The 27053-nt window shown below is 40.1% G+C and overlaps 1 protein-coding gene across 5 annotated transcripts in view; it reads right to left on the reverse strand.

The window, feature by feature from the left end:
* The window catches only part of NEDD4L (NEDD4 like E3 ubiquitin protein ligase), a 352508-nt gene that overhangs the window by 51386 nt on the left and 274069 nt on the right, over nt 1–27053 (reverse strand). For 3 of the 5 annotated variants that reach the window (XM_059725263.1, XM_006268859.4, XM_019495950.2), the window contains 5 exons: nt 22790–22849; nt 10517–10648; nt 9876–9995; nt 5871–6071; nt 301–378 (listed from right to left, as the gene is read on the reverse strand). In XM_059725263.1, the coding sequence (XP_059581246.1) occupies nt 301–378; nt 5871–6071; nt 9876–9995; nt 10517–10648; nt 22790–22849 (591 nt within the window). The remainder of the gene's footprint in view (nt 1–300; nt 379–5870; nt 6072–9875; nt 9996–10516; nt 10649–22789; nt 22850–27053) is intronic. The other 2 variants (XM_059725264.1, XM_019495951.2) reach the window with 1 other exon arrangement.

Consider the following 27053-nt stretch of genomic DNA (forward strand, 5'->3'; position numbering starts at 1 on the left):
ATGAAGCCAGTAATAAAGACACAGTTAAAGCTTCTGCAGTTCTTGAACTTTTAGCTAAAGAGGTATATGCTGAAGCAAAGCTAACAAATGATCAGCTGCTTCAGAAACATGATTAGCAGGTTCCAGGAAGCATATTCCTATTACACTAGTCAAATTGTGAAGAAGCTCTTTTGAGTATAATACACACACATGACTTGTCTGAGATGGCAAAGCACAGATTCATACTCTATTGGGAAAAAGACAAATCCAGTCTCAAGAGGTCTGAGTGCATATTACGAGACATGTACATTTGACACTTACAGGAAGAGGGCCCAAATCATTAGGGTTCAAAGAAGCTTTTGATCTCAAATGTACTGGAAATTTCAGTCGTGGATCTTCCTGTAAGATAAACATGACACGGTAAATCCTTAACTCATAACAAAGATGCTCAGTTTAGTGCTTAGTTTTAATTTTCATGATTTTAAAATAATAGAAATGAAAATAATTTTCATGAGGCAAAATAATGATGATTGTAAGTGATTGGAAATCATTCCTTAAGGCCAGGTACAGCCATTACACTTTTACCAATATAAGTGATTGGAAACTGGTCTATACCCATAACAGAACAGCAGTTCAACACATAGACTGGTTTCACAATAGTAGAATCTGGTCTAAGATTTGCACCCCCCAAAAGGGCAAATGTGTGTTCTGTTCATATTAGAATATCATTTTGTAAGGCTTTCAAAGCCACGTGAACACCTTATGTTAGTAAAGATGCTCTTATCTGGTTGCATTAAGTGACATATATTGTATAACAGTACCAAATATGGATGCTGTCCCCTTTTGTTAGTCAATATTCAAATCAGTAAGACATTTATGGCACAACGAGCTGCTTTACAAATATTGCCAAAGTGCAAGCTTGCAGGCAGCTATGAAAATCAAACACAATAAACCAAACATCTTGTCGAATAACAATTCACAATATGTTTGGGGTTTTATTCCTTCTTTCCATTTGTCATTATTGTTCATTCCTAATTTTTTGGCACACTGCTACGTAGTCTGATGACATCCTTCTTTTCCCTTACTGTTATGCATAGTGATCAATCAATTCCCCTCTTGCAAAATTCATCTGGGTAGGAGTTTTACCCTGCAGAATTTACTTCTGAAAACAAGTCAGACTTCATAAGATGCACCCAACTGGACTTAGGTTTCTAACAATTATTGAACACAAAGCTAATCAAGCTCAAGTACATTCCTCTCTCAAAACATTGTGGCTTGGGCAACTAAATTCAGCGTGATATGTGAGCATCTTTTGGGAGGAGAGGACATTATGGACTAGATTGTGCCATATTATTTGCAAACTGCTACATATTTGCAAGTTATAATCAGAGGTGGGGATTGAAAGTATATTTTGGTTTCAATATCACTTCATCAGAGTAGTTTGTTATAGTTGCCTTATTCCATAGCTATCCTCTAGTATTTTAAAATCAGGGAAGAGCAAGAAGACTCTCCTTAAAGGGCTTGTTTTGACAGATAAAATAAAACATTAACTCCCCTGTTTGCGCCTTAATGGTGAAACCAGCTCAAAGGTCTTGGTTTCAGACATACACCACCAATTTGACACTATTTCCTTAATATGAAAGCATGAGAACTTGTTGTATTTGCTACCAATACAAGACTTGTAACCAACAAATGTCACTACATGATTTAGCCATTTAAGCCCGGGAAGAACTGAAAAAGCAGTTTGGCCATGTTAAGATTTTTTCTTCTTTTTTCAGAATGATATACAAGAGAAACTTGGATATTTGTAGCAGAACAACAAATTCTGAGTGCTGAAGTAAGGTTTATGTTTTCCCAATGATTTTTTTTTACTGGCAGAGAGAGGAATAATGATGCAAGAACTCAACTTCTCTAGGGATGCCATTTTCTGGATGTCAGGTTAAAAAAAAAAAAGAAAAAGATGGTTGGCAACGGGGCCTCAAGTCTTTGGAATGGACTCTCTCCATGGTCTGAGGCAGCTGGAATTTACTGTCCGTCAGAGATGCCCAGAAAGTCTCATTTTAAATCACATGAGCTTTTAGGGACAGTGACATTATTGCCAGATGATGGTGGACTATTTTGTTCTATTCTCAGTTTATTTAGTTGTTGCGTTGTTGGAGAGGGGAGGAGTTCTCCAGCTTTAATCCACCATATTTTAAAAGAACTATTCAGCGGACAACAGTAAAATGCATCTCTCTTTGGCTCTTGCAGATTTAAAGAAACAAATCAGCCGGCCAGAAGAAAGTAATCTCTGTTTCATTATTTTGGATGGAGGAAGAAACAGATAAAGATGAGCTTCTTACATTCTTTTTAATATATACACATTACGTTTATGGTGCACTGTGGTAAACTAATGTAAAGAAATCCTAGGAGAAATAAATCCAAATACAAAATTGTTTGGATTTACCTGGATTTACCCACATACACAGCTATTTGGACTGCTGCAAGATCAAACCTAACAGCCATTGTTGGAGGCCCTGAATGTTTGTGGTGATTATTTGGCATCAGCATGACATATAACAAATGAAAGTGCATGCTATTTACAATTAAATCCAACCAGCAACAATTATATTGCAGTGATATGTGGAAAAGCTGGAATATTCAATTTCTAAGCTAGCTCAAATTACTAAAATCAATAGCTTGTTTTGGCAAGGCACAATGAATCCATATGCTAATCCATCCATTTTTTTTCTTTTAAAAATGTTCACCCTCTATTGCTAGAGTTCTAAATTCAATTTGGAGATTTGAAATAACAATAATACAAGTATAAGGTTTAAACTGCATATTCATATGTAAATGATAGAGTCAAGCTAGTTAAAACTATAAAAATTAGCAGCCTCAGCTCAGAAGGCTACAAATTCAAGTTGGCACTGCATGTAAACTCAAAACGTTCTACTAAAATTTGAATGCCTGCCTAGATTTAAGTCTTATCTGAATTTAACGAAGAAAATTCTATTAAAATTTTTTAAAAATGCCAAAATAAAATGTAATTGTTCAACAGCCTATTATAAATATGCAATCATGAAATTTTAAAGTTACTTACTAAACCTTCAATATATTGTAGGCCAACAAACAAGCATACAATTTTCATAATCGATACCATTAACTCCTTAATTGTGCTGACATGATAAACTGAGGGCGGGGAAAGGGGGGGGGTTCAGATACTTTGTTATTCGATAGACTGGCACCAGGTCAAACCTGTCTTTCAAACCCAATATGCATCTTGACTATTTACTATATTTACTCAATGTAAGAACCCCGATTATAAGACAACTCCCCAGTAATTAAATGCTATATATAGAAAATGCATTAATTTGATATCATTTGCCAGGAATAGCATGTAATTCTTGGAGGTTTACCTCAGATTTGTACTTCTCACGCTGCTATGGCAAGGAAAATAAAATCTGTGGGGTTAGGTAGCCCCTTTGCTTTCTGCTTCCCCTTAGCTTTTTCCCCTGGTAGCCTCTTCCCCACTATCCTTACTGTCAGATCCTGCTCTCCCTAAGCACATGGAAGTGAGGAGCAAATTAAAAAAAAAAATAAAAGCTTGAAAGAAACACAGCAGTAGCAATTTCTTTATAGTACCCAGAATTGATGCATGTTACCTTTTTTTTTTTTTTTTTTAAACTGCTGCAAGTTTTAGCACAGGTATTCCATAAAAATACCTTTAAGTAGCATTTTGGCACCTATTTACATAGAGTACAAACTTTGCATGATATTAGTGCAAAACCAACAGGCTCATGATTTACCATATAGTCACTATATGGTAAATCATGATCCTTTTGGCTTTGGAACTATATTATAGTTCATTGGGCTGGGCCTCCGGAGAGTCAACTGCATTTCAAACCATGGTGACCCTACAGCTCAGCAGCGCTCAGTATGTGTGCGCTCTCCAGATACCCACCCCCACACACAACAAAGGAGCCATGTACTAATTAGCCCCCACTCATGACTGGAACTGGGTGTTCTTGTCATGAGTCCTGGGATCCTCTAAAAATTATATGTAGATGAGGCACAGGGCAACTTGATTCTGGCTCTACCTCATGGAGGGCAGGGCCACACTAATCATATGCACCAGGCTGAGAGAGGATGACAGATGGATTCTGTGTAAACTATTTGGTTCCCCATTTTGTGATGTTAGCCACACATTTAAAACCGACGAAGAAAAAGGAATAATTGGAAATGGGAAAGAAAGGTGCAGATCAGCTGAAAGCGTGAAGAATTGTAATGTAGGTAATGTAGTGGCTCACCATGACTTGAGAAAGTCAGTGTTGAGGGGGACTGCACTTAGTGGACGCAACTAATATACCTTACTTAGATGAGCTGCACTAACATATCCTTGTGGTAGGTTCCCATCAGCAAGTTTACCCAATATGGGCAATGTACTTTATAGTCGGAGTCAGTGAGAGCTGCATTTAATCAGCTTCACAGTTGGTTTCCATTATTGAGCACATGCTGCTTTTAGTAGCAATTCAAAGATAGACGATGTATTTAATACAGTCTCCTTGTATGCAAATGTAAAGATGAGGGACTTTTTTTCTCCATGCTAATTACGAGGAAAAACCTTGTTTTGTATTTGAGTAAATACAGTAGTTTTCTCCAAAAAATCAGTTGTATTATGAGGGTAGCTATCACTTAAGCATCCTTCATCATCAAAGTGCTTAATTGTGTGCCTAAGTTTAAGCATGGGCTTGAGTCTTAGTGAAGCCAATGGAATTATGCATATGCTTCAACAGTTTGATGAACTGGGTGCAAACACCAATGAATGCGCCACTGTATAAGACATGTTGGTCCATGTAAAAGAAACTACTCTTCTATACTCATTATGGAGATTTTCAAAAGCACTAATAGGATTTAGATGCCCAACTCCCACCAAAAGTTTTTCAGGGGCATTTGGGCCTTTGAAGAATTCTCTTTTTCTATGATTATATTTAGGCTAACAGCTTCCTACAGTTCTGATCTCAAAGCTAAAATTCTGGAATGCACAAACACCAGCAACTTAATCCAGTTCTTTCTCAAGGCTGCACCCAAGCTGAATTACGCCACACACAACTATGAGGCAAAATCTTCATGGTCAAGCAGCAAGAAAAAGAAGCAGCTTGCCACACTTTAGTAATTTTTTATTATTTGGGTTACCCTTTTAATATCATGGACAATTGGAAAAAACAAAAGAAAAAGAAAAATGCATGTCACTGCTACAAGACAGATAACATAATAGAAACAATAATGGGAGAAAATATTTCTATAATGGGAAAGAAGTGAAAAGGGCAGTGAAATACAATAAAACTTGAGACAGCCTCCAGTTTAAACAATGGACCCAAACCACATTAGACTTGTGCACCTCTGAAATCTAAACTCAGATTCAAATTATGCAAATGGAGCCAACTATTCAAACTCCGGAGTGTTCAAAATGTCCTGGTATCTACGGATGGAAACTAAATATAATATTATTATTTGTTCAAAATAATAGCCATCTAAACTGATCATCAAGTATATAGTGTATAAAAGGCAAGAAGTTGAGATGTATAAATCTACTACAAATGTACTTTCTGTGGCGAAGTGTACAGGCATAAGACTGCTTTCTAATAGTAGGAATTACAAAACCACAGCTTCCTTGGGACATGAGCTTTCTAGGTGTATTATCACTATTCATCTGTGTGTTACTACTGCAGAAGTTCAAGGATGCATTCTCCTAGTTGCTCTACAAACACATGATGCAATTCTCCTTTAATTAAAGACAAGGCATGACAAAAAAATTCAACAATAAAAAGTAGGTGATGCAGGAAGGAAGAGAAAGACAACATTCAGAAGACGCTAAGAGACTTAAATTCAGGAGCTAGTATTCATCTTACCCAGGTAGTGGTTTTAGTATTGTGATCAATGAAGAAGGGCCTGCCATTTGGAGCTATTCGCATCTCCCAGCCAGGGGGCAAGAAGCTCTGTGTCACTTTGTGTTGTGGTTTAGGAGAATTATAAGGTGAGGGCTGGGGAGACTGAGGATTCGAAAGGGTATCCTTTACAGCTCGGCGTGCAGGAGAGTCCTTGGAGAGTCCCTGTGGAGAACAACAGGAAGATTCCACATATATCATTTATATCATATTGTGAATGATACTTGATATCATAACAGTTGAATAACAGTTATTCAGCAGGGATATGAGCTATATAAACAAGGTAAGGGTTGATGATGAATTCTATCCTTATCATTCATTTACGTTGAAATTTGCTCTTCCTTTCTACATATTACACTTTGGAAAGCTGTAGTGTTCTATCACTTTCCTCAGCCAGTTACATAGCTATGGAATCTAAAATCTTTCTATACTGCCTCCTCGTAAAGATAGAAATTAAATCTTATAGAGAAAAAGACCAAAATTCAGGCAATGCTTCACTATATATATCACACTATCTGATTAGAAACAAGAGGTGAATAGAAAGCAGTGTTAGATGAACTGTTAGATTATTCCTCTATTCCAATCCATATCAGTTTGCAGAAAATTCATATTTTAAATAATCAGCTTTAATCTTCTTTTGCACTTTATAATCTTGGTTATCTCCTACTAAAAAAGTTGCTTTCAACTGCCTGGTATAATTTGTGCTACTTTTTTACTAACCAGAAGAGTACTATATATCTATACACACTTATTTAGAAAATTAGTATAGCTGATTTGCATAGAATAATTTAGTATTAATATATTAAGATACTTAATTGTAAACGTTTTTGATAGGAGAACAGGATGTCTTATTCTTTACATAACCAGATTTTTATTTATTTTTATTTGTTCCAAGCTGAATTCAAATAGAAATTAGAATTCACTTAAAAGTACACAAAAATGAACTTTATTTTTGTGGTAAATTAAATGAATACATGGAAAGTATGTATGAATGGAAAGTACTCAAAAGAATACATGGAAAGTTAATTAGTAAAATATGTTTTACATTGATAACTGACTCATTAAATGATTGCAGTCAGTCACCCAAGCTGATATTTCTTCCCTATTTTATCCTTCCAAGATTTTAAAACCAGCAGGTCTCACTCTCTGACACTTATGCCTTTTTAATGGATTAAAAAAGAGGAAAAAACAACCTTCCCCTTTTTTCAACTCCCAACTGGCTTCTCAACTTTGACTGTATTAGCCACCAAACAGAACTACTTAAAATGGAGAGAACGGTTTCTCTGCACCTGCCGAAGTGGCTTCTACTGTCAAAAATTAATAAAGCACTTCAGCAAATGCAAGTCCAGGTGCTTAGCCAATGACTGACAGTAACTCAGTAGTTGGTTTAAAATGTTGGCAACAAATATTCTGCTTGTTATATTCATTTAAACAATTCAAAATTGTTTGATGTATGTTGCTAGATTACAATAGGTTAGGGCCTTACCATTGGGTATACATTTTGATTTCAAAGTTATTTTTTTTTTTAAATAAACCTGGGTAAAATTAAGTAACATTCTTTTCTGATATTTAAAAAATATCTATCTATCTATCTCCAACATAAAGGCTTAGTCTTCACTGATTGTTGCTTCATTGAGTGACACAGATCACATTTTGGTCCCTGCTGCCAGAACAAAACTAATGACTACCTAATAGAAAATACCCAGGCAGCTCAGTTTCAGCAGGTTGCCTCCCACAACACTATTTTCCATCATAGTGTTAAAGTTCTCTCCTGGGCAGTGAGAGATGTGGGTTTCAAGCCCTTTATACTAAGAAGGTATTAAGCCCAGGTTTTCCATTCCTTTGTTGAATGCTGTAACAGCTGCACTATTCAGCAAAACCTGGTTACTGCCTTATTTCCCAGTATTTCATTGAACTGAGTTAAATGTGACAGCTCCCTGAGCACACACAGGGTGCATTTATGCATTCAATTAATATGCAGCAAGAATCTCTGGTGTATATTGCACTTTAGTTTATTGCTTTTGGGTGCCACGTTTGAACATGTGCCCAGGATCGCACTGTGTTAAATCAGGTTAGAGTAGCCCCAGCTGGCACAGAACTTGAGGGGGGCACTGCTCCGACCCAGAAAAATATGATGCAGGGGCACTGGCTAGGGCATGAGAGTGCTTCAGTGTGGGGCTAGCCAGCAGGCATCCCCTGCACTGAAGCACCCTTGTGCCCCAGCCAGCCCCGTCAACATCTACATACGCATTGTTTTAGAGCAGAAAACTCTGCCGTAGGATAGTACTTGTATTTGGAAATACTAACCTACAACCAAGTTAATTAGCTTACTCCATGCTACTAGCTCTCCACATGTAGACACTAAGATGTTTACTGCAGAGCTAATTAGGCAACTCTATGGTAAACATCTCAAGTAGATGTGCACATAAAGGAACAGGCCTCTCTGGGGAGTTTGGTACCATGCAAGAACTAATCTAGATTATAATGGAGTGAATGTTAGATACCTAGGAAATAAAACTGGAAAAGTTCTAAGTATGCGCAGAAGATCAAGTACAAGTGAATAAGGAACTTGGAGGCACCATGTGAACATAGGATTCAACACCATTTTGTGGCTTGTGGAGTAGGACCAAAAAATGGATTGTTCTTTAGGATTTAGGGGCATTTATTGATGTGCTCTGGAGGGGTGGGGGGGAGAGTGCTTTAATTAGAGTGGTTCCAAGAGCTGCTCTAATTAAAGCACCCAGAGCATCATGTATATCAACATCCCCATGCTTAAAAATATGGCGGTGGGGGTTCTTTAACTAAAGCTTGAACAAGATTTAGTTAAAGCACCCCACTGCCATTTTTCAGCACAGGGATGCTGATGCACATGATGCTGGGAGCTGCTGGAGCACAGTAATTACTACGCTCCAGCAGACTCGATTGAGTCTGCTCTGATGTGCTGTAATTACAGCACGATGGAGCAGACTCCCTGTGCATATATAGGTGCTCTAGGTTCCTAAATCCTGTTTAGGCACCTACAAAACAACTATGGATGGACCCCTCAGTTACTTGCACCCTGATAAAATTCTTCGAAAGTTTTCTTGAGGAATAAATAACAGCATATTGTTGTAATGGAAGATTATGTTTAATGTGAGTGTATGAATATAAATAGCCAAGATACTAGATCTCGCTGCCTAAAATTACAACTTTAAATACATATGTATTCACAACTGGATGCTGGATGCTTAAATATGTATTTCAAACTTTAGTCTGTTCTCTTCAGCATCACAACACTTTAGGAATCAAAGTCACATTTTCAGAAGTGACAGTCCCACTGTCTTTAAGTGCATGTAGGCTGCAAAAACTACTCTGGAAAAATTTTTGCAAAGTTGACAGCTAAGTCTACATCAACAAAAAATTCCTAGAATTATCTTCAAAAGTACTAAAAAAAAATTAAAATATCCTACTGAAAGAAAAAGAATACAACCCAAAAGTGTTAAGCCAGTCTTCCTTCCAAGATTTCCAAACTCAGTCTGCATGGCCTTTATTTACAGTTCACATCATCCACCTTTCAAAATAAATGATTCAGCTTTTGAGACTATTTCCAACTTGATGTACTAATTTTAATTTCTAATTTGACACATCTTAAAAAGGAGTGACAATAATGCAAGTAGTATAGTGTATATACACACACAGTGAAATGAGCTAATGCTACCAAACAACCCTGCAGGAGAAAGGATATTTCCCAAACCAAGCAATGACAGAGCGCTGAATAAGAAAGAATTAGGTAATACTATTACACAAAATAAAGGTACATGTGGAAAACACTGCTTCAGAAAAGAGCATCGTTGCAAGGCAAAACAATAGATGAGGAAAGAAGAATGGTTGGCTGCAAAACTGGAATGAATATAAAAGGTTAAAAGACAACAGAAAGAATGAGAAGTCAGTACAGAAGCAATCCTTGTTAGATGAGACACGACTTCTCACCTCAAGTGGAGCAGATAAAGTTACTGTGGGTGAACTGAGGCTACGAGGCCGTCTTATCTGAGGTTCACTGAGATGGTTGTTACTGTTTGTTGCTGACCCAACTGCACCATCTTCTGCAAGCTAGTTCAGAGGCAAAAACAAGTTTAGCTAAACATCAGAATTATCTTAATCCATAGTTAGACTGTTAAAAAAAAAGCTCTTGCTATTCTGTTAATTTTTTTTAAAAATAAGTATTAAACAGATTAATTTCAAAAGCCATGTTCAATGGAAGCAAAAATTAGTCTTATTAAAATAATAAAAAATGACCCAGGCTACCTATATTAAGTGCTACATGAATAAAATCTTCCTTTGGAATTGGAATCTAAAATGTACAATTTACTTTACGCATCTGTCTCAAATTTTGACCACTGTGTCCATAACTACATTTTTATTCTGCCCTTAACAGATACTTAGCAAAAGAATTAACTTCAGTTACTGTAATTCTTCACCTTCATGGTTACAGGCAATCACTTTGTTCTGAATTGTAACCACAATCTATAACTTGTTGCTGTTTAAGAGCCTTGCTCTTTCACATGGGATGTATACCCAATATATTTTAAGCATTTTGTTGCAGTTTTTAATCAGGATAACAATCTTCATACCTGCATAATGGGCCGAGTCCAAGTTGTGGTTCGATTGTTATGATTGACATAATAAGTACGTCCCTTAGCATCTTTCCTTTCTTCCCAGCCTGAAGGTAAGCCCGGTGTTGTATGCACATAGGCCACTGATGGCTGTTTATGCAAGAAATTACCATATTGTTATTTGTGGTAACTTGAGAAAGATTAATTATCTTCAGAAATCTAAAACTTTTTTTTTTTTTGGATGTATGCCATTCCTAAACTCCCACACCAGGAAACTAACAGGGGTTACAAAAATGAACCAGAAACTATGCATCATGATAGAAACTGCTTTCACTTTTTATGGCTTTCCTTTGTTATTTAGCCCCTGTAGCTGTGATGGTAAGAAGCAGTAAGAGAGACCATTTGGTGGGGAGAAGAAAACAAAACAAAAAAAACTTATCCTGTCTTTGCTATGGAGAGACTAAATAGTCTTGGGTCAGTCACAACCTCTGCCTCATTTTCCACATATCTACCCCAAAGGCTGTTGTGTAGGTCAAGTAGTTAATCTTCAGGCAAGAGTTTGGGACAATTAAGGGAGAATATACAGAGTCACAGTTGGAAGTTCTGATTATTTTCCTTGGGACCCAAAATTCACTTTCAGATCTGAGGGGGTTTGGGGTTTTTTGGAGAGTAAATGATCATGAAAAGAAAAAGGCAGTCCTTCCACAGAGAGACGACACTCTTCTGTCCAGTGCTATGTTAACAATCCATAGAATAGTAGGACATGAATATATAACATGTAGCAACATATAGATAATAGCAGTGTGAGAAAGACCAGTTAACAATACAACAAGGATACCACAATTTAACTCTGGAATTATACAGGAAACCAAAAATCTATATGAAGCATGTGAGTCAACAAGAACATTCACTGTTTAAGGCAATCAGGCTTTAATTCTGGAACAATATTAAAAGGGAAAAAATATATTACACTGCAAAACGTAGGGCCTCCTCATGGAAAATGCTCCTGAAAGAATATTTGCTCATATTTCTCAAATGAAGCCTCATTACATCCAAGCGCATAATGCAGTGTTCTTAACATGATGTGATTGAACCTAAATCATAGCCTTTGTTCAAACAACTCTGTAAATATGGAGGGGCTCTCACTTTGGATGAATCATGTCCTTTCAGACCTTCTGTAAACTGCAGTTTGGTATTTCTGCTCCAATGCTGGCTAATAAAATTGCTTATCAAGACAACAGGTTTTGAAGCCAGCCCATCTGAATCTGCCAAATTTCATAGGCTCGAAGGCATGTAATGGAAGAGTTAACATGATCAAAACAAGTTGCAACTTGTCAAGCTGTCAACGTTTCATTTTTAAATTGGAGAGTATTGGGGTTTTACCACACTGCTTGTGCATACGGAATTGAAATGGCAATCTGGATGCACACTCCAGGCTGGCAGCTTTTGTGATAACACTGCATAGAGGAAGCAGGTACAAAAGGCTTGCCCTTTGCAACCTTCCATCTGGTAATTCCTAACCTTTGAATGTTTAACTCTGCAGTCTCAATGTGCTTTCACTTTTTATGTTTGTTTATTTTCCTCCCTATTAGACCAAGTGACATCCTAGCTTTATGCCCCTCTCGCTCCCAAATGTCACTTGGATGAGGGAATGAGAAATGCTATTCTTATTGCCAATCAGAGAAAAACAGGACAGATGCTTAGCTCGCATAACTGATGCAAATCCAAATTAGCCTCAAGTTTAATAGGCAGCTATTCAACAGAAAATTGTCCAGAGAGGATATCTTTAATTTTTGTAGGACAATCTTCCTGGCCTCAAGTGAATCCAAAAGTAGGAGGGAAGCATAAGGAACTGCAAGGTGTCCTGCAGTATATTGTCAATAAGCTTAGATTACTACGAGACTAAAATATTGGGGTTCTCTTTATTCTTATCTCAAAATTTTTTTCATTAGCAGGTAACTGATTAAACCAAATACTTGTATCAGGACAAAAAAAAGCAAGGGCCAGACCCTAACTATCTTGCCAGTTTCTGTGTTATGCTTTAGTCCATCATCTCTAACAACCATTCTAATAGAAGGGTGGCTTTGAAGCTCAGGAAAAATACACAAAGGCCCTTTCTTAAAGCAATGTGCTTCAATCCATGGCGTTCCTTTGGTAGATGACAACAGCAAACATAGCATTGTCTTATGGATATAAAATAAGCAATTCATGCTCACCATGTAATCTCAAGTGAAAATTCTGATGTTAAGGCAGTGTATCTGTGCTAGAATTTACATGATTTGGAAGGCAGGGCAGGGTGAGTGGAGAAAAAGTCAGTTTTTAAGCAATGAGACTCGCTGTGACTGTAGCACCTAAGCTTCATGTTGTATGTAATAATGCAAGTTCTTGAGCTGGAAGTACTAGTTCTGATATCTGAGCCAGTGGAAGGATCTGTGTCAGTATCTGAGCTGCAAAGAGCAGTTGTGCCTGCATTTACACGCTGTTTTCTTAACAATCTGCTGCATGAAAGAAGATTTAAGAGTCCTTTTCAGACTGTTTGGAAAAGAGAAGATAGTGTTAATATATGTTCCTGAAAGAAGCAAGATACTATACTTCACGCACACACGTACATGCGCACACACACACACACACACACACACACACACGGAAGAGATTAACTGTAAACTTTTGTAAATGTCTGACAACAGGCAGTGGCTGGATCCGAGAGAAAGAGGAAGCGGAGAAACACAGGCATGCTTATTATAGTCACCCTTTGCTCTAGAGAAGAGATTTCTCCAGTGCTCATTAAATCTGGTGCAGCCTGCAATGAAGCCATACTCTGAAGGCAACAACCCTGCACACAACACAAAGGGACATATGCTCCAACAACTGAAATAATTTTTTATAAAAATCTTTTTAAACATTCTTTTCAGATGTCAAACTTAAAAGGGCAAAGAATGTAGGTGACAGCTAGTCCTTCATTGCTTGATAGAAATCAGATCAGAAGGTGTATCATTTTCACTTTAGAGCACAGTGTGTGTTAATGCACTTTCAAGCAAGCTCAGGGGGAAGATATGCAGCTGTGCTGACGAAAAGAGAAACAGACCATGTAGTCAGAGGTTTTGCTAAGAACAAAAGATCTTCTGTTGGTTCTCAATGTGTACTCTTTGCTCATTTTGTTAGAAATAGTAGTTTCTTTAAGCCAAGGAAGGATGGGATGTCGTCTTTCTTTTTGCACAGCTTCTAGAATTCTGTATTATTTTTTCCCCATCTAGACACCTCAGTATGAAGGAGTATTCTTTATACCTACACAAACTCATTAATAACCAATAGGCACTTAAATATGATGTTTTATAGGCAAAAGAAAGTCCCAAATTCAATACTCAATCTTGCAAGGTACTAAACACCTTTGAGACGTTGAGTGCTTTCGATTCCCATTGAGGTTAGTGGGAATTAATGACTGTTAGCATTTTGCAAGATCAAATCTCTGATATGTAAAACTGGCAAAAGAAATCACAATCTAGAAAAGCGAAGGGGGTAGATGGGTAGGTCAGATCAAATATGCAGCCCTCAGAAAAAAAGGCAGCCTTCAGAGTATGAGGGGTAAAGTACATTAACAAGAGATCATAGGCAGTTTAAAAGAAATTTTTGAAGCTCTTGACCCAAGACAGGTCCCAACCAAATCAGCAGGAAAATTACTGAGCCTCTAAGCACAGAGTGGAACATCATTCTTAAATAATGAGCTTTTCATTTTGGAAAGACTTCCACCAAGTCAGGCTAAAGGATGTACTTGGAAAGTAAAATCATCCTTGACTGGAACAAAGTAACAGCTTCTGCTACTCATTGATCAAATAATTGTTTTTAGCTTAAAAATCCAAGCATTACTTTTGGCATCTTACACTTGGAACCTGCCCCATGAAAATCGCAGGTAATTCAGGTGGTAAAATGAAGTAGTCTTCTGGAAATATATGGGCAAAAAATTTAGGGGGCGTAAAAGCTTACCCTCCTGCTCTAAGTCAGTCAGTTACATACATCATGGGACAGTTACAACTGTCTTTATTTTAGATCATTGTACAACATTTATTTGCCTTCAGTAACTATGGACTTTGAATATTCATTTTGTAACTTGATACATATTTTTAATCTGCAATCTTCCATGCAAAATTGAGTTGAAAATAGCGTTTAAAAACTAGAATGCCACATTTGATATCACTGTAATGAAGAGATGTCAGTAGACTATGTGATTGAAGCAGTTTAATGTACCAGAAACCATGAAGTTCCACTGCTAGAAAACAGCAGCCAGAAAAATAATAAATGCTTGAAGGACTGAAAGTTAAACCTTAAAAACAAACATCACTAATCAGTTCTTATTTGCATCAAATTTAAGTTCAATGTTAAAAATAAACAAAAAACCCTACTGCCAGGTAATGTAATATGCACAAATATAAAATGGCTGAAAATATAAGTAAAAAAGAAGCAGTTTACTGTATTTTTACCTACAAAGGATGGAACGATGCAACAGATTAAAGCCTGTGATGCATGGCTGAATTAGATTTAATTTTACAGTCCAGCACTATCCTCTGCCATTGTTAATTTGTTCATGGGGCACTGAACTCTCAGATTCTCTTATTTTACCCTTCGTTTGCTGACAATCTTGAATGCAAGTATAAGAGATCTTGATTGAAATACACTTTCTTGTAAAAACACAGAGCAACCCAAGAAACTAAAAACCATATGCTTTACAGGACTGAAATAAGGCTACCATAGCTACAGACATCTCTGAGTTGACTGACATAACAAAATGTTCAGGCCTTATTCATAGCCAATGATTTTGCATATGTTCTTGTAACAATAATATATGCTGTATATGTACCATGTTAAGGAAAATCATATTGTGAATGACAAAAATTGCTACTGACAATATCCTGGTGGGACATGGTGGCTATCTCTGGACCACTGAAGATCGCTGTTATTTCAGCAACATATTTCTCAATAACTCCTGTTCTTGAGTTATGCTCTTATCAAATTCCTAATTCTTGGAAATCTTACTGCATTCTCATAGTTTCATAGTTGGTAGGGTCAGAAGGGACCTAAGCAAATCATCAAGTCCAACCCCCTGCCATGGCAGGAAAAAGTACTGGGGTCAAATGACCCCAGCAAGGTGTTTGTCTAACCTCCTCTTAAAGACCCCCAGGGTAGGAACCAGCACCACTTCGCTTGGAAGTCGGTTCCAGATCCTAGCTGCCCTGACTGTGAAGTAGCGCCTCTTGATGTCTAGTCTGAATCTACCCTCTGCCAGCTTGTGACCGTTATTTCTAGTCACTCCTGGTAGTGCTCGGGGGAACAGGGACTCCCCCAATGCCTGCTGGTCCCCTCTGACTAGTTTGTAACAAGCCACTAGATCCCCCCTTCAGTCTTCTCTTGTGGAGGCTGAACAAGTTCAGATCCCTTAGCCTCTCCTTGTAGGGCCTGCGGGTGGCCCTCCTCTGGACCCTCTCCATGCTGTCCACATCCCTCCTGAAGTGCGGCGCCCAGAACTGGACGCAGTACTCCAACTGTGGCCTGACCAGTGTCACAGAGGAGAAGGATCACCTCCTTGGACCTGCTTGAGATGCATCTGTAGATGCACGACAAAGTGTGGTTGGCCTTCCTGACCGCGTCCCCACACTGTCGGCCCATGTTCATTTTGGCATCAATAATGACTCCAAGATCCTTTTCTGCCTCTGCACTGATGAGAAGGGAGTTCCCCAGCCTGTAGGTATGCTGCTGGTTCTTCCTCCCCAGGTGCAGCAGGGGAGGAAGAACTTGCTCCTCCCCTGACTTGCACTCGTCAGTGTTGAAACCCATCCTGTTCTCATCTGCCCACCCCTGTAACCTGTCTAGGTCCAATTACAGCCTATTCCTTCCTTCTAGTGTGTCTTCAGTAAATTTGAATAGGGTGTTTTTTACCCCCTCGTCCAAGTCACTGATGAAGATGTTGAACAGCGCGGGTCCAAGGACCGAGCCCTGGGGACTCCACTACCCACATCCCTCCAGGTCGAAAATGACCAGTCCACCACCACTCCCTGGGTGTGGCCCTCCAGCCAGTTAGTGACCCATTTGACTGTGTAGGTGTTGACGCCACAGTTCCCTAGTTTTTTAATGAGAATGGGGTGAGAGACAGTGTCGAAAGCCTTCCTGAAGTCCAGAAAGACTATCTCCACTGCTACCCCTGCATTTAAGGGTTTTGTGACCTGGTCGTAGAAGGCCACCAGGTAAGTCTGACAGGACCTGCCTCTAACAAACCCGTGTTGGTTGCCCCTAAGCATAACTTCCCCTGCTGGCCCCTCGTGGACATATGCCAGGATAATTCTCTCAAAAAGCTTACCCAGGATCGAAGCAAGACTAACTGGCCTATAGTTTCCTGGGTCCTCCTTCCTCTCTTTTTTGAAAACGGGAACCACATTGGCCCTCTTCCAGTTCTCTGGCACCACACCAGAGCACCACAAGTGCTTGTAAAGCCGTGCCAGGGGTCCCGCAATGACCTCCGCTAATTCCTCAGCACTGTGGGGTGGAGGTCGTCAGGATCAGCTGATTTAAATATGTCCAGTCCCTCCAGAAGTTCCTTGACTAGATCCTCACAGACCCTAGGCCTGGGTGCGCCTCCCTTGGGGCCTGAGGGGGTCCCGGTGGACAGGCTGATCTGGTCCCTGCTCAGGAAAATGGAGGCAAAGAAATCGTTAAATAGGTTAGCCTTGTCATCTGGTGTGACAACCAGATTTCCTAGCGCGTCTTGCAGAGGCCCCACATTACCCAGTACCTTCTTTTGCCCCCTATGTATTTAAAAAAGGACTTCTTGTTGTCCTTGATCCAGGTAGCTAGTCCCAGTTCCATCTCCGCCTTGGCCTTCCTGACTGCCCCCCTGCAGCATCGAGCAACCGAGGTATAGTCCTCCCTGGTGATGGCCCCTCCCTTCCATTGGGTGTAAGCCTCCCTTTTAGCTTGGAGACATTCCCGTATGCTTTTGGTGAGCCATGGGGGCTTTTGCGCCCTCTGCTAAGGGAATTCTCTCTTATGCAAAATCACAAGCTGTGTACAGTTGAGCTGTAAAATAATGTAATGTAGAAGGTTTGGAGAAGAAAGTGTAAGTCCAAGAAAGATAAAGAACAGGGGGAAGTGGACAAGTTACTTGGACAGGAAAGACAAGAAAATTATAAATAAAGAAAAATAAGATTGGCAGAGACACGGAGAGGTCTTCTAGTCCCATCTCCCATTAAAGGCACGACATCCATTTCTAGACAAGCACAAACAAATGGTTGTCTAGCCTGCACTTAGAAACTTCCAATGATGGAGATACCACAATCTGTCTAGACAACTTGTTTTCAGAGACAACTACACAGAAGGGGAAAAGGAATCAAAGGAAAACTAAACAGTATCTGCTGGGGCAGATCATGATACTTTGATTCATTCACTTGCTAAATGAATGCTAGTTAAAAAGATGGCAGTGCTTAACGAGCTTGTTTGATTAGAAGCGTTGTAGCTTGTGTGACTGTCAGCCAATGGCTTGCTTTTTTAGGGCTGTATGTACTGTACATGAAAGCAGGTTATTGTTATTTTTTACAATATAAAATTAAGTGAAATTAAATATAGGATATGGCTATCTCAGAACTGCAAGAGAGTTTTTGAACTGCTCAGTCTTTATATCTAGATTTCTATTCAATACAAAATTAAAAGGATGTATTTAGTGAACAATGCAAATACCTGGTTTAATCCAGGTCTACACAGAAATTTACTGGGTGGCAATGAAAGACAGTGCCAACAAGCATGTGTCTGTGCTAGTTAGTCTGCTTACAGCACTGTGTAGATGCCTCCAGCCTGGGAGGCAGCTTGCCCAAAGTACTGCAGCACTGCCACTAAAGCACAGTTTACTATCGTATACATCATAGAGTTATGAGGAGACAGTCACAAAGGAGAGGGATGTAGTAAAGATGCTACATATGGCATCTTAAATGGCATTAATTTCTCTCCTTCTTTAGATCATCTCTTAACTCATAAATTGATTTAACATATTTGCAGCATTTTACCTTATTATGAACTGGATTTTCTAAGTCAATAAGTGAACCAGGCAAAGACATTAAAGCCAAATGAACCTGAAACCAATCTGGAGAAACAGAAATCTTGTGCTCTAACCTAAGCTCTGTATTTAACATGAGCAGAACAGAATTTGCCTTAGTGCATGGCACTGAAATGAATGGCACTGACATGAGAAGATTTAATAAGATCCTAACTTGTAAACTCCAAATCTTCATAAACAGCAGTAATAGACACAATCTTTAACATCCAAGAGTTGGGCAGAGAGGGGGGTTGGAAATAAGAATGAAGTACTACAGCAGAGGATTAAAGGGAAACAAACAGGACTAAAAATAAGGCAACAAAAATGGAAATGACTGAGATGTTTGTAGAAAAATGACCCACACAGTTTAACAAACCAGGCATTGGATTGGGCTCTCCAAAGCAGAGGGCAAAGTGGGCTCAAGACAACTTGGAGACATACACCAAGGCAAAACTGAGAATCATAAAAACAGAGCAGAAAGAAACAAAAACTCCTGTACAAGACTGCTAAAGATGGGAGAATTGTGGGGGCCATATGTACCAAATAGAAGAAAGATGCATAATTAATTGACTAACTTTCCAAATGAAAACATGAGATCAAGAAGCAAGTCATTTTAAATAAATTGGACTGCAGCATTACATTCTGTTTAGCAGCCCAGGAGGGATTCTCAGAGTCATGCCACTTTTTAAAAAAAAGTTCTCTTATATAAACAGAGATGGAAACAACATATTCAGGTATTTTAGCTCAGTCTCTGACACTGTTACTGCTTTGCTCAGTTCTAAGCTTTACAGATCATCTCTCAAGAAATAAGTTAGCTTCCTTGGATGCTTTCAGGAAAAAAAATACTGTTGAAAAGTAAACCTGTTAAAACCAAATGTACAAATTTTACACACACACACACACACACACACACACACACACACACACTATATATAATGTACATCAACATACATGCAGAGAAACACCTATCTTGTATAAACTATCCTGGGTTTTTGGTTGTAGCCGTGTTGGTCTAAGACATAGGCAGGCATGGCTCTTTGAGTAGATGTGATATCTTTTATTAGACCAACTGACTAGTTGAGAAAAAGTTCTTAGCACACTTTTGGGCACAGTCACTCTTCTTCAGGCACAAAGCAGAGACTTGCTATGCCTGAAAAAGGGTGACTGCACCCGAAAGCTTGCTAAGTACTTTTTCCCCCAACTACTTAGCAGGTCTAATAAAAGATTTTGCATCTACTCAAAGAACCTTGCCTGTCTTGCATAAACTATCACATTTTACTCATCTTCTGTAATTGACCTAAGTGAAAAAATAAGGCCCACTGCAATATCTCAGGCAGATGGAATACTGTTATTGAGTAGAGCAATGCTTTGTGAACGTGCATTTATTTCTTATGAGCGTTCAAGGTTAAACCTACAGACACACCAAGGACATATCTACACTGTCTCTGTACAGTGCTTGCAAGTGCCACTGTTGAAGCCCACATACTCCCTGGACATGGTGAGGCAGTCACCTTAGAGCAGCCCTGAGGGCACGCACAGGAGCACCTCTGAGACAGGGATCCTAAAAGGAGCTTTGAGCACTCTCTCATGACCGCTCACTCTGAGGAGCTGAGGCATGTGCAGTAGGACTGGCAGGGCATGCTTCATGGCAGCTCTTCCAAATGTTACACAGAGGCAGTCTACGCATGGAGCATCATAACTTTTAACTGGTAGGTGCTTGGCTCCTGGTGAGAACTGTACACCCTGAACAAGGCACAAGGCAGGGAGTTAGTTTAAGCATCCCACCCAGAGAGTCCCAACAGCCAGCACAGCAACCAAGGAGTCACTTGGCGTCAAAACACTGAGCAGGGAAGAAAGAAATTGAGAATTTTAGCCCAGAACCCTTTCCTGGCTTTGGGACGCAAGTCATTTCTTTCAAAAACAGAGCAGGGATCACTCCTTTCTTTTGAGACATAGATGTACCTAACTGGGTTGGGCCCACAAGGAGATCTAAGTGAAGCAACATCTAGTTTGCATATCCCACTCCAACTAAAGTGTGAGGTTAAGTGCAAAGATCCTCAGCCCTGTGAAGATACAGACAATTCTGGGCCTGTGCCGAAGAAGAATGCTAAATGCTTATGTGACAAGGGGTTATGGTAGTGTTTTGAGGAACACTGTTCTGGACTACAAAGCCTAAATTTTGCCTAACTTACTTTAGATGCCTAAATTCTTTTTGTAATTTGGGTAGAAATTTCCATGGTATTCACAGAATCAATATGACTACAAGCATTGAGCACCAATTTCCCCTTACTGAGCAGCAATATACTTAGTCACAATATCCAAAATGTACACCTATTTTGGAATTCATGATAAGGTGCTCACAAAGTAGCTCTAATCTGAATTCAGCTTTTGCAACTCTGGTTGCAAACAATGGTTGCATGCAGAGGTTAACCTCCTCCCATAAAAAAAACAAACCCCCAAATCAGTGGCCCAGCACATACTCAGGCAAGGCAGCGTGTTAGTTGGACCTGGCCTGCCTGATGTCTGTACAGATCGGGCCCTTTAGCGGAGTTTTTTTGGCACTTATCTAATAGCCGATTGAACCAACTTCAGATAAAAGCACCAAAAAGCCCCACTGAAGCACCTGATCTATGCAGATGCTATGGAGCCAGGTTGAAGTAACGCGCTACTGCTTCCAGTAAAGTGCAGTTTTTTTAACATCTGCAAAGCCAATGTGTTTCTAAGTATCTGCCAACCAAAGACTGGCACTACATTGGGGATCAATACCGCACATTTTTGCCTGTTCTATGTGGCTCTCTATCCTCAGTTTTGCCCTGGAAGCCAAAAGCACTTTTTTGTGAAAGGCACTGACTCTTAGCACAAGAAATCCTTTACTGGTTTTGAAATTTAACAAAGAGCAAATACATGAAGTGCAACATAATGGGTCTTCATTTTGTCAGTAATGAGCACATACCGCCACCACCACCACAAATAAATCAACCTTAATTACACTGGCTTCCACTGACACACACATATATTTATAAAATCTCAATATTATTATTGCTACTGTTATGAATAGGACACTCCACTGCTTTATATTTACATATGAACAGACTAAGCACATGGCATGCTTTGACAAAGTCTAATGAGATATGAAAAATGATTTAGTGATAGAAAATGTTCAATAGTTACAAACTAGAGCATATTTTCGAATGGTTCAAGGTAAAAACATCCAGTCTCAGGCTAGTGAGTGAGGACTGGAAAAAATCAAGGTTGGCAATAAAGTACAAGATTCTGTACTGAGAAGTGTATGGTCCCATGGTTCTTACAGTTGCATTAAAGCCTAAGAATTACACTGAATTAGTCCGCTGTGCATGTTAGGAACGTAGATGCACGATCAGCTAGCAAAGGTGGTAAAAACTATATTTCCAAAGTGTCTGTTGGTTTTTAAATGGCATTTTAACAATAAAAAATTAAGCACTGTATAAGTAGTGCTCAATCTCCAGCCTAAGGAGCTGTATCATTCAGCACAAAGGACTCCCCATGGGTTGGGAAGTTTGACAGTAAGCGAACAGGGGGAGCGTTAATGTGGCACCCTTGCTCCTAAATTGCTGGACCTGCAGGAAGCCCTGCAGGCCAGATAATGTGGCCCTCTGTGCTACATCAGCAGTCTATGGTGCAGCCAATGTGAGGGGTCATGTCATGGCTTGATGCAATGAGCAGGTTTGGGGAATGCAGCTGTATCTGGTGCATGGGACCGGGCCGGTGTACAGCTAAGATATGGAGCATGGGACTGGGCCAGCGGTCAGCTAGATCTGAAGCATGGGACCAGGTTGGCACATGCTGGATCCAGTGAATGGGACTGGACCAGTGCACAGGATCACAACTGCACACCAACCCTGTGCCACTCATCCAGCACACAGAGCCAGAAGGCTGAGCATCACAGCACTTACCATTCAATTTTATGGCAACTCAATGGTATTTACTCAGAGGGTAGCTCTGTCTAAAAATCATTTACCTTTATAGAATTTAATACAGTTTTGATATTATTAGTATTTACTAGCTGGATAAAGTATTTCAAACACACACAAAAGACAATATCAACATAACTATTGTTTCAGAAAAAACTTATTGTAACCAGCATACTGCTGCTGTATAAAAAAAATGTTCATTGCCTTACAAGATCCTAAACCCAACCCACAATTTATTTACATAAAGTGTTTGATAAAGAGTATTATTACCGTTGGTTCTTCACCACCTGTGACAGTTGAAGAACGAGCTCTCCTAGATGGACCACTCTGCTGTTAAATGATAATTAATGTTACAGATAAGTATATTTAGTGATGAAGGGCATAGCTTACTCTCATATCTTCAGGAACAAGGAATCACAGCCACTCTCTTACACACTTTAATGGAGAACAATTAGATTATAATACAATGATATAAAAAACCATACCACGAAAAATGAAGCCATCAATCACTGATAACATCCTCAGATGTACACACATTACTGGTGCAATGACTTCCAAGACTGGGAAAACTAATTTGTAAGAGTTCTGGTCAATGATTCAGTATATTCACTACTGCTGTGATAATGACAGAACCTTTACTGTAATGTAAGGCAATTACATCCTTCAGACACAAAGGCATTATATATGTTCAGCTCTACAAACAAAGTTCAGCCATTTAGAAATGAAGAGGCTATATTGCAGCCATCAGCGAGTGCTAAGCTCTGTGAAAAGGAGAACCTGGTATTCCAAGTTTTAAGAAAGGAGCAACATTGCCCTGCAAAGACAGCTTACTTAGGAATAAGGTGTGGGTTAAGTTGGTAGAAGAAAAATTACTATTAGTCCAGTAGAAGTTGAAGATAGGTCAGATCAAGTAATGTTTTCAATTCTGCTGCTTTAAGTTCGAGGTCAACATTTATAAAACAACACACTGGAAAAAGAATTGTGACAAAGCCCAACCTTATACACCAGAAGAACGAACCCATTATTGATAAAAGACAAAGAAAAATGAAAATACAGAAAAAGCAGATATCCAAGAGACCAGTGCAAGACAACCATTTTTATCCAGAAAAGAAAATAGGTAGATAGCACTTTAGAAGCATTTCCATTAGACACATTCCAAAACATTTATCATTGTAATACCATATCATCTCAGAATGATGTGTAGAATGACTGGATTCTCTCTAGCTTTACAGTGCATTAAAAATGAATAATACAAAGAAGTGTGGAAAAACTATCAACTGTTTAACAAAATCACATTCATATAAATGAATTATCTGACCAATATCTAACTAAAAATAAATAACCTATAATAGTTTAGTAGCAACAAATGAAGAAAGAAATCCTGGTTATCACCTTACATTATTTTGTATTTATCCAACATTCCCATGCAAGTGTGAAGAATACTTTTCATTTGTAAGTTCATATATATAATAATAGGGATATGTTAAGATTCTAAAGGAAATGTCCATTTTCTGGACATGTCACATGTTTTGAAGTATTTTGAAAAGCTGAACCCAAAACCTAATCTACAATTGTGATTTAGCTCATACTGGTGCACAATTCTTTGGCACCGTAGAATTAAATTCAAGGATAAGAAAATGTACAGAACTTCCTGGGTATCAGCAGCAAAGGCCTATGTAGTTATAGAGTGACACAGAACCCACAGCTACCCTTTCGAAAAATTCTCTCAGTACCTTTTCCTGTTAAAAGGGATTCAGTTAATTTCTTAGATTGGATACATTAAGAAAAAATAATGCATCATACGGGTCATAAAATTAGCATGGATATTAGACACAAATGTTTGACTTTTGCACGAACCAATGTAAAGAGAAGCACTGTGAATAAAGCTAGGTGACACATTAGATCAGTTTAAAAAAAAAAAAGTAGGTAAAGTTTCTACTATTTAGTACAATATGGGTGCATCTACACAAGATGTTTACTGTACAGTTGATTAATTAACTGTGCAGTAAACCTCTCAGCATCTACACGTGTGCCTCTAGTAGGGTGCATGAAGCTAATCTAGTCTGCAACAGGATAGTCTTGTAAAATGCAAGTACTAACCTGCTGTGGAGTTTTTTTGGGAGGAACAGCTCATAAGTAAACACTGCCCCAGCTGGCTGCAGCATAGGGTGCTTCAGCGCAGGGCTAGCTGGCAGGCAGCTGTGACACTGAAGCACACTGTGCCCCAGCCAGCTGTGAAACGGTAAGTAGACAGGAGAGCCCAAGGTTGCTCTCCTGTCTCCACATGCTGCAGAGCCCCGTACTGAGGCATGCTGTGTCTCAAGTAGCCATGAAACAGCCGCCTGGGGTTCAGTATGCCTCGAGATGGGGGAGCAACCAGCCTTGGGCTGGAAGGTCTCCTGTCTCCATGTGCTGCTCTGCGGCTGGCTGGTGCACGTGCAGAGTACCTCAGTGCAGGGTCTGCCCGCTGGCTAGCCCTGCGCTGAGGTACCCTGTACTCCAGCCAGCTCCACCCCCGCAGCACATGGAGCCTGGTCAGAGCAGCCCTGGGCTGGCAACCTGATGCCTAAGTCACCTGCCAGCCTGGACTGCTCCAACCGGCTTCCATGTAGTGCGCACGAATAAATTGGTCCACATTAATTGCATGTGTAGACATGCCCTGGGTGCATTTTTTCACATTTACAAAATAGTAGTGATTTTAATTCTCCTCTCAATGGGTGTTTTGCATGTATGTATGCATGCATGTGTGTGTCCGTGAGAGACAGCAAGCGAGTGCAAGCCTGAGAGAGTCTTTGAAAAACCTGGACCAAGTTAAATAAAATTGACACACAAAAACAAAAAAGTCTATCCACCCACTCAAGAAGTTCAATGGTTACTGAAATATCAAGTATGGATAATGTAAACTAGGCCTGTGCTAAGCGGCTAGTATTTGCTTCGGATTCGGAGATTCGGGGGACAGTGATTTGATTCAGTGATTTGAATCACTGTCCCAAAGCAATGCAGTCAAATCTCCGAATCAGCCAGGCCCATCCCCTGCCCACTCTTCCATCCCCCGCACTGGCTGCCCCGCCCGCCCCAGCTCCGGCACTTTGGAAAAAAAAAAAAAAAAGCCCCGACTCACCGGGTGCTGCCAGGGGGGCGATTCCCACTGATCCCCACTGTCCCACGTTGCATGGGGGGGCTCTGCACAAGCCCCCTGAGCCCCCCCCACTCCCCCAGCCCCACCCCATGGCTGTTCCACCTCAGACCCTTTAAGAACCCCCCCCCCCCCGAACTCACCAGTTCCTGCCTGGCAGGGGGTGATCCGTACTGCCCCCTGCTGCCTGGAGGGCTCTTCCATGTGCCCCCTGAAGCCCCGAGACTGCTGCAGGAGCCAGTGAGTCTGGGGGGGTGGGGGTTGGCATTTTGGGGTTTTTTTTCTTAGAACTGAGGTGGGCAGGGCAGCCATGGGGGGGCTGGGGGAGTGGGGAGGTAAGGGGGCTCGTGGAAGAGCCCCCCTATGCAGCATGGGGCAGTGGGGGGCAGCAGGGATCACCCCCACTGCCCGGCAGCACCCAGTGAGTAGGGGCTTTTCCTTAAGGAAAAGGGAGGGGGCTGTAGGAGTGGGTGGGGGTCGAGAGGGGCTGGGGGAGCAGGCAGGGGATGGGGCCTGGCAGGGCATCCCCTATAGCCCCTCCCTGCTCCTCCAGTGCCTTCTCCCCCGCCCCCTACTTACTGGCATGGAGTCTGGCTCTGGCTCCCTGCTGCAGTTTGCGGGGACTGCTCAAATCATTGAAGCTATTCAATGATTTAGCTATTCAATAATATATTCCAAAGATTCGGAGAGCTTTGAATCGATTTGAACCTTTTTCCTAGTCCCCCGATTCATTTTAGATTTGGAGATTCAGCCACCGAATCGGGCCGAATCTCCTCCAAATTGAATCCACACCCGAAGCTTTGCACAGCCCTAGCGTGAACTTGTTTCAAAATATACCTTTCACCTTTCAAATTTCAAGAAAAAAAAATCCACTGATTTTGCCCCAGTCTAAATAGTTATGCAATTACATGAATACTTAAGCATAACTATCTTGATGCCAACATTAATTTATTTTTAAAGAGTCCTTGTGTTGCTGTAGTTGTTATGGTTCATAATAGGTAGGGTGATCATATGTCCTGGTTTGACTGGGACTGTCCTGGATTTTATATACCAGTCCTTGCTGGGTGGGGAAAATTAAAACTGAAGTCCCAGAATCGCAGAGGTATGGGGCACAGTCTAATGGGGAGGCAGAGTGGCATGGTATGCCAGTCAGGTGGGTGGCAGGCACCATGGTAGAATGCCACTGCCTACAGCAGTGCTGCTGATGTGAGAGAGGAAGGGGGGCAGTGTCCCGGATTTCCTCAGAAGTAATATGGTCACCTTACTAATAGGATAGGGATCATGTTTCTAAAAGAAATTCCATAACAAACCTTACTTTTAAAAAACCATTAAAAAAAATATTAGGGAAGATTCCTTCAGTTATACTAATTTTAGATCTGACAAACGTAAAAAAAGACA

The sequence above is a fragment of the Alligator mississippiensis genome, chromosome 3, assembly GCF_030867095.1.
Source record: "Alligator mississippiensis isolate rAllMis1 chromosome 3, rAllMis1, whole genome shotgun sequence".
Classification (NCBI taxonomy): domain Eukaryota; kingdom Metazoa; phylum Chordata; order Crocodylia; family Alligatoridae; genus Alligator; species Alligator mississippiensis.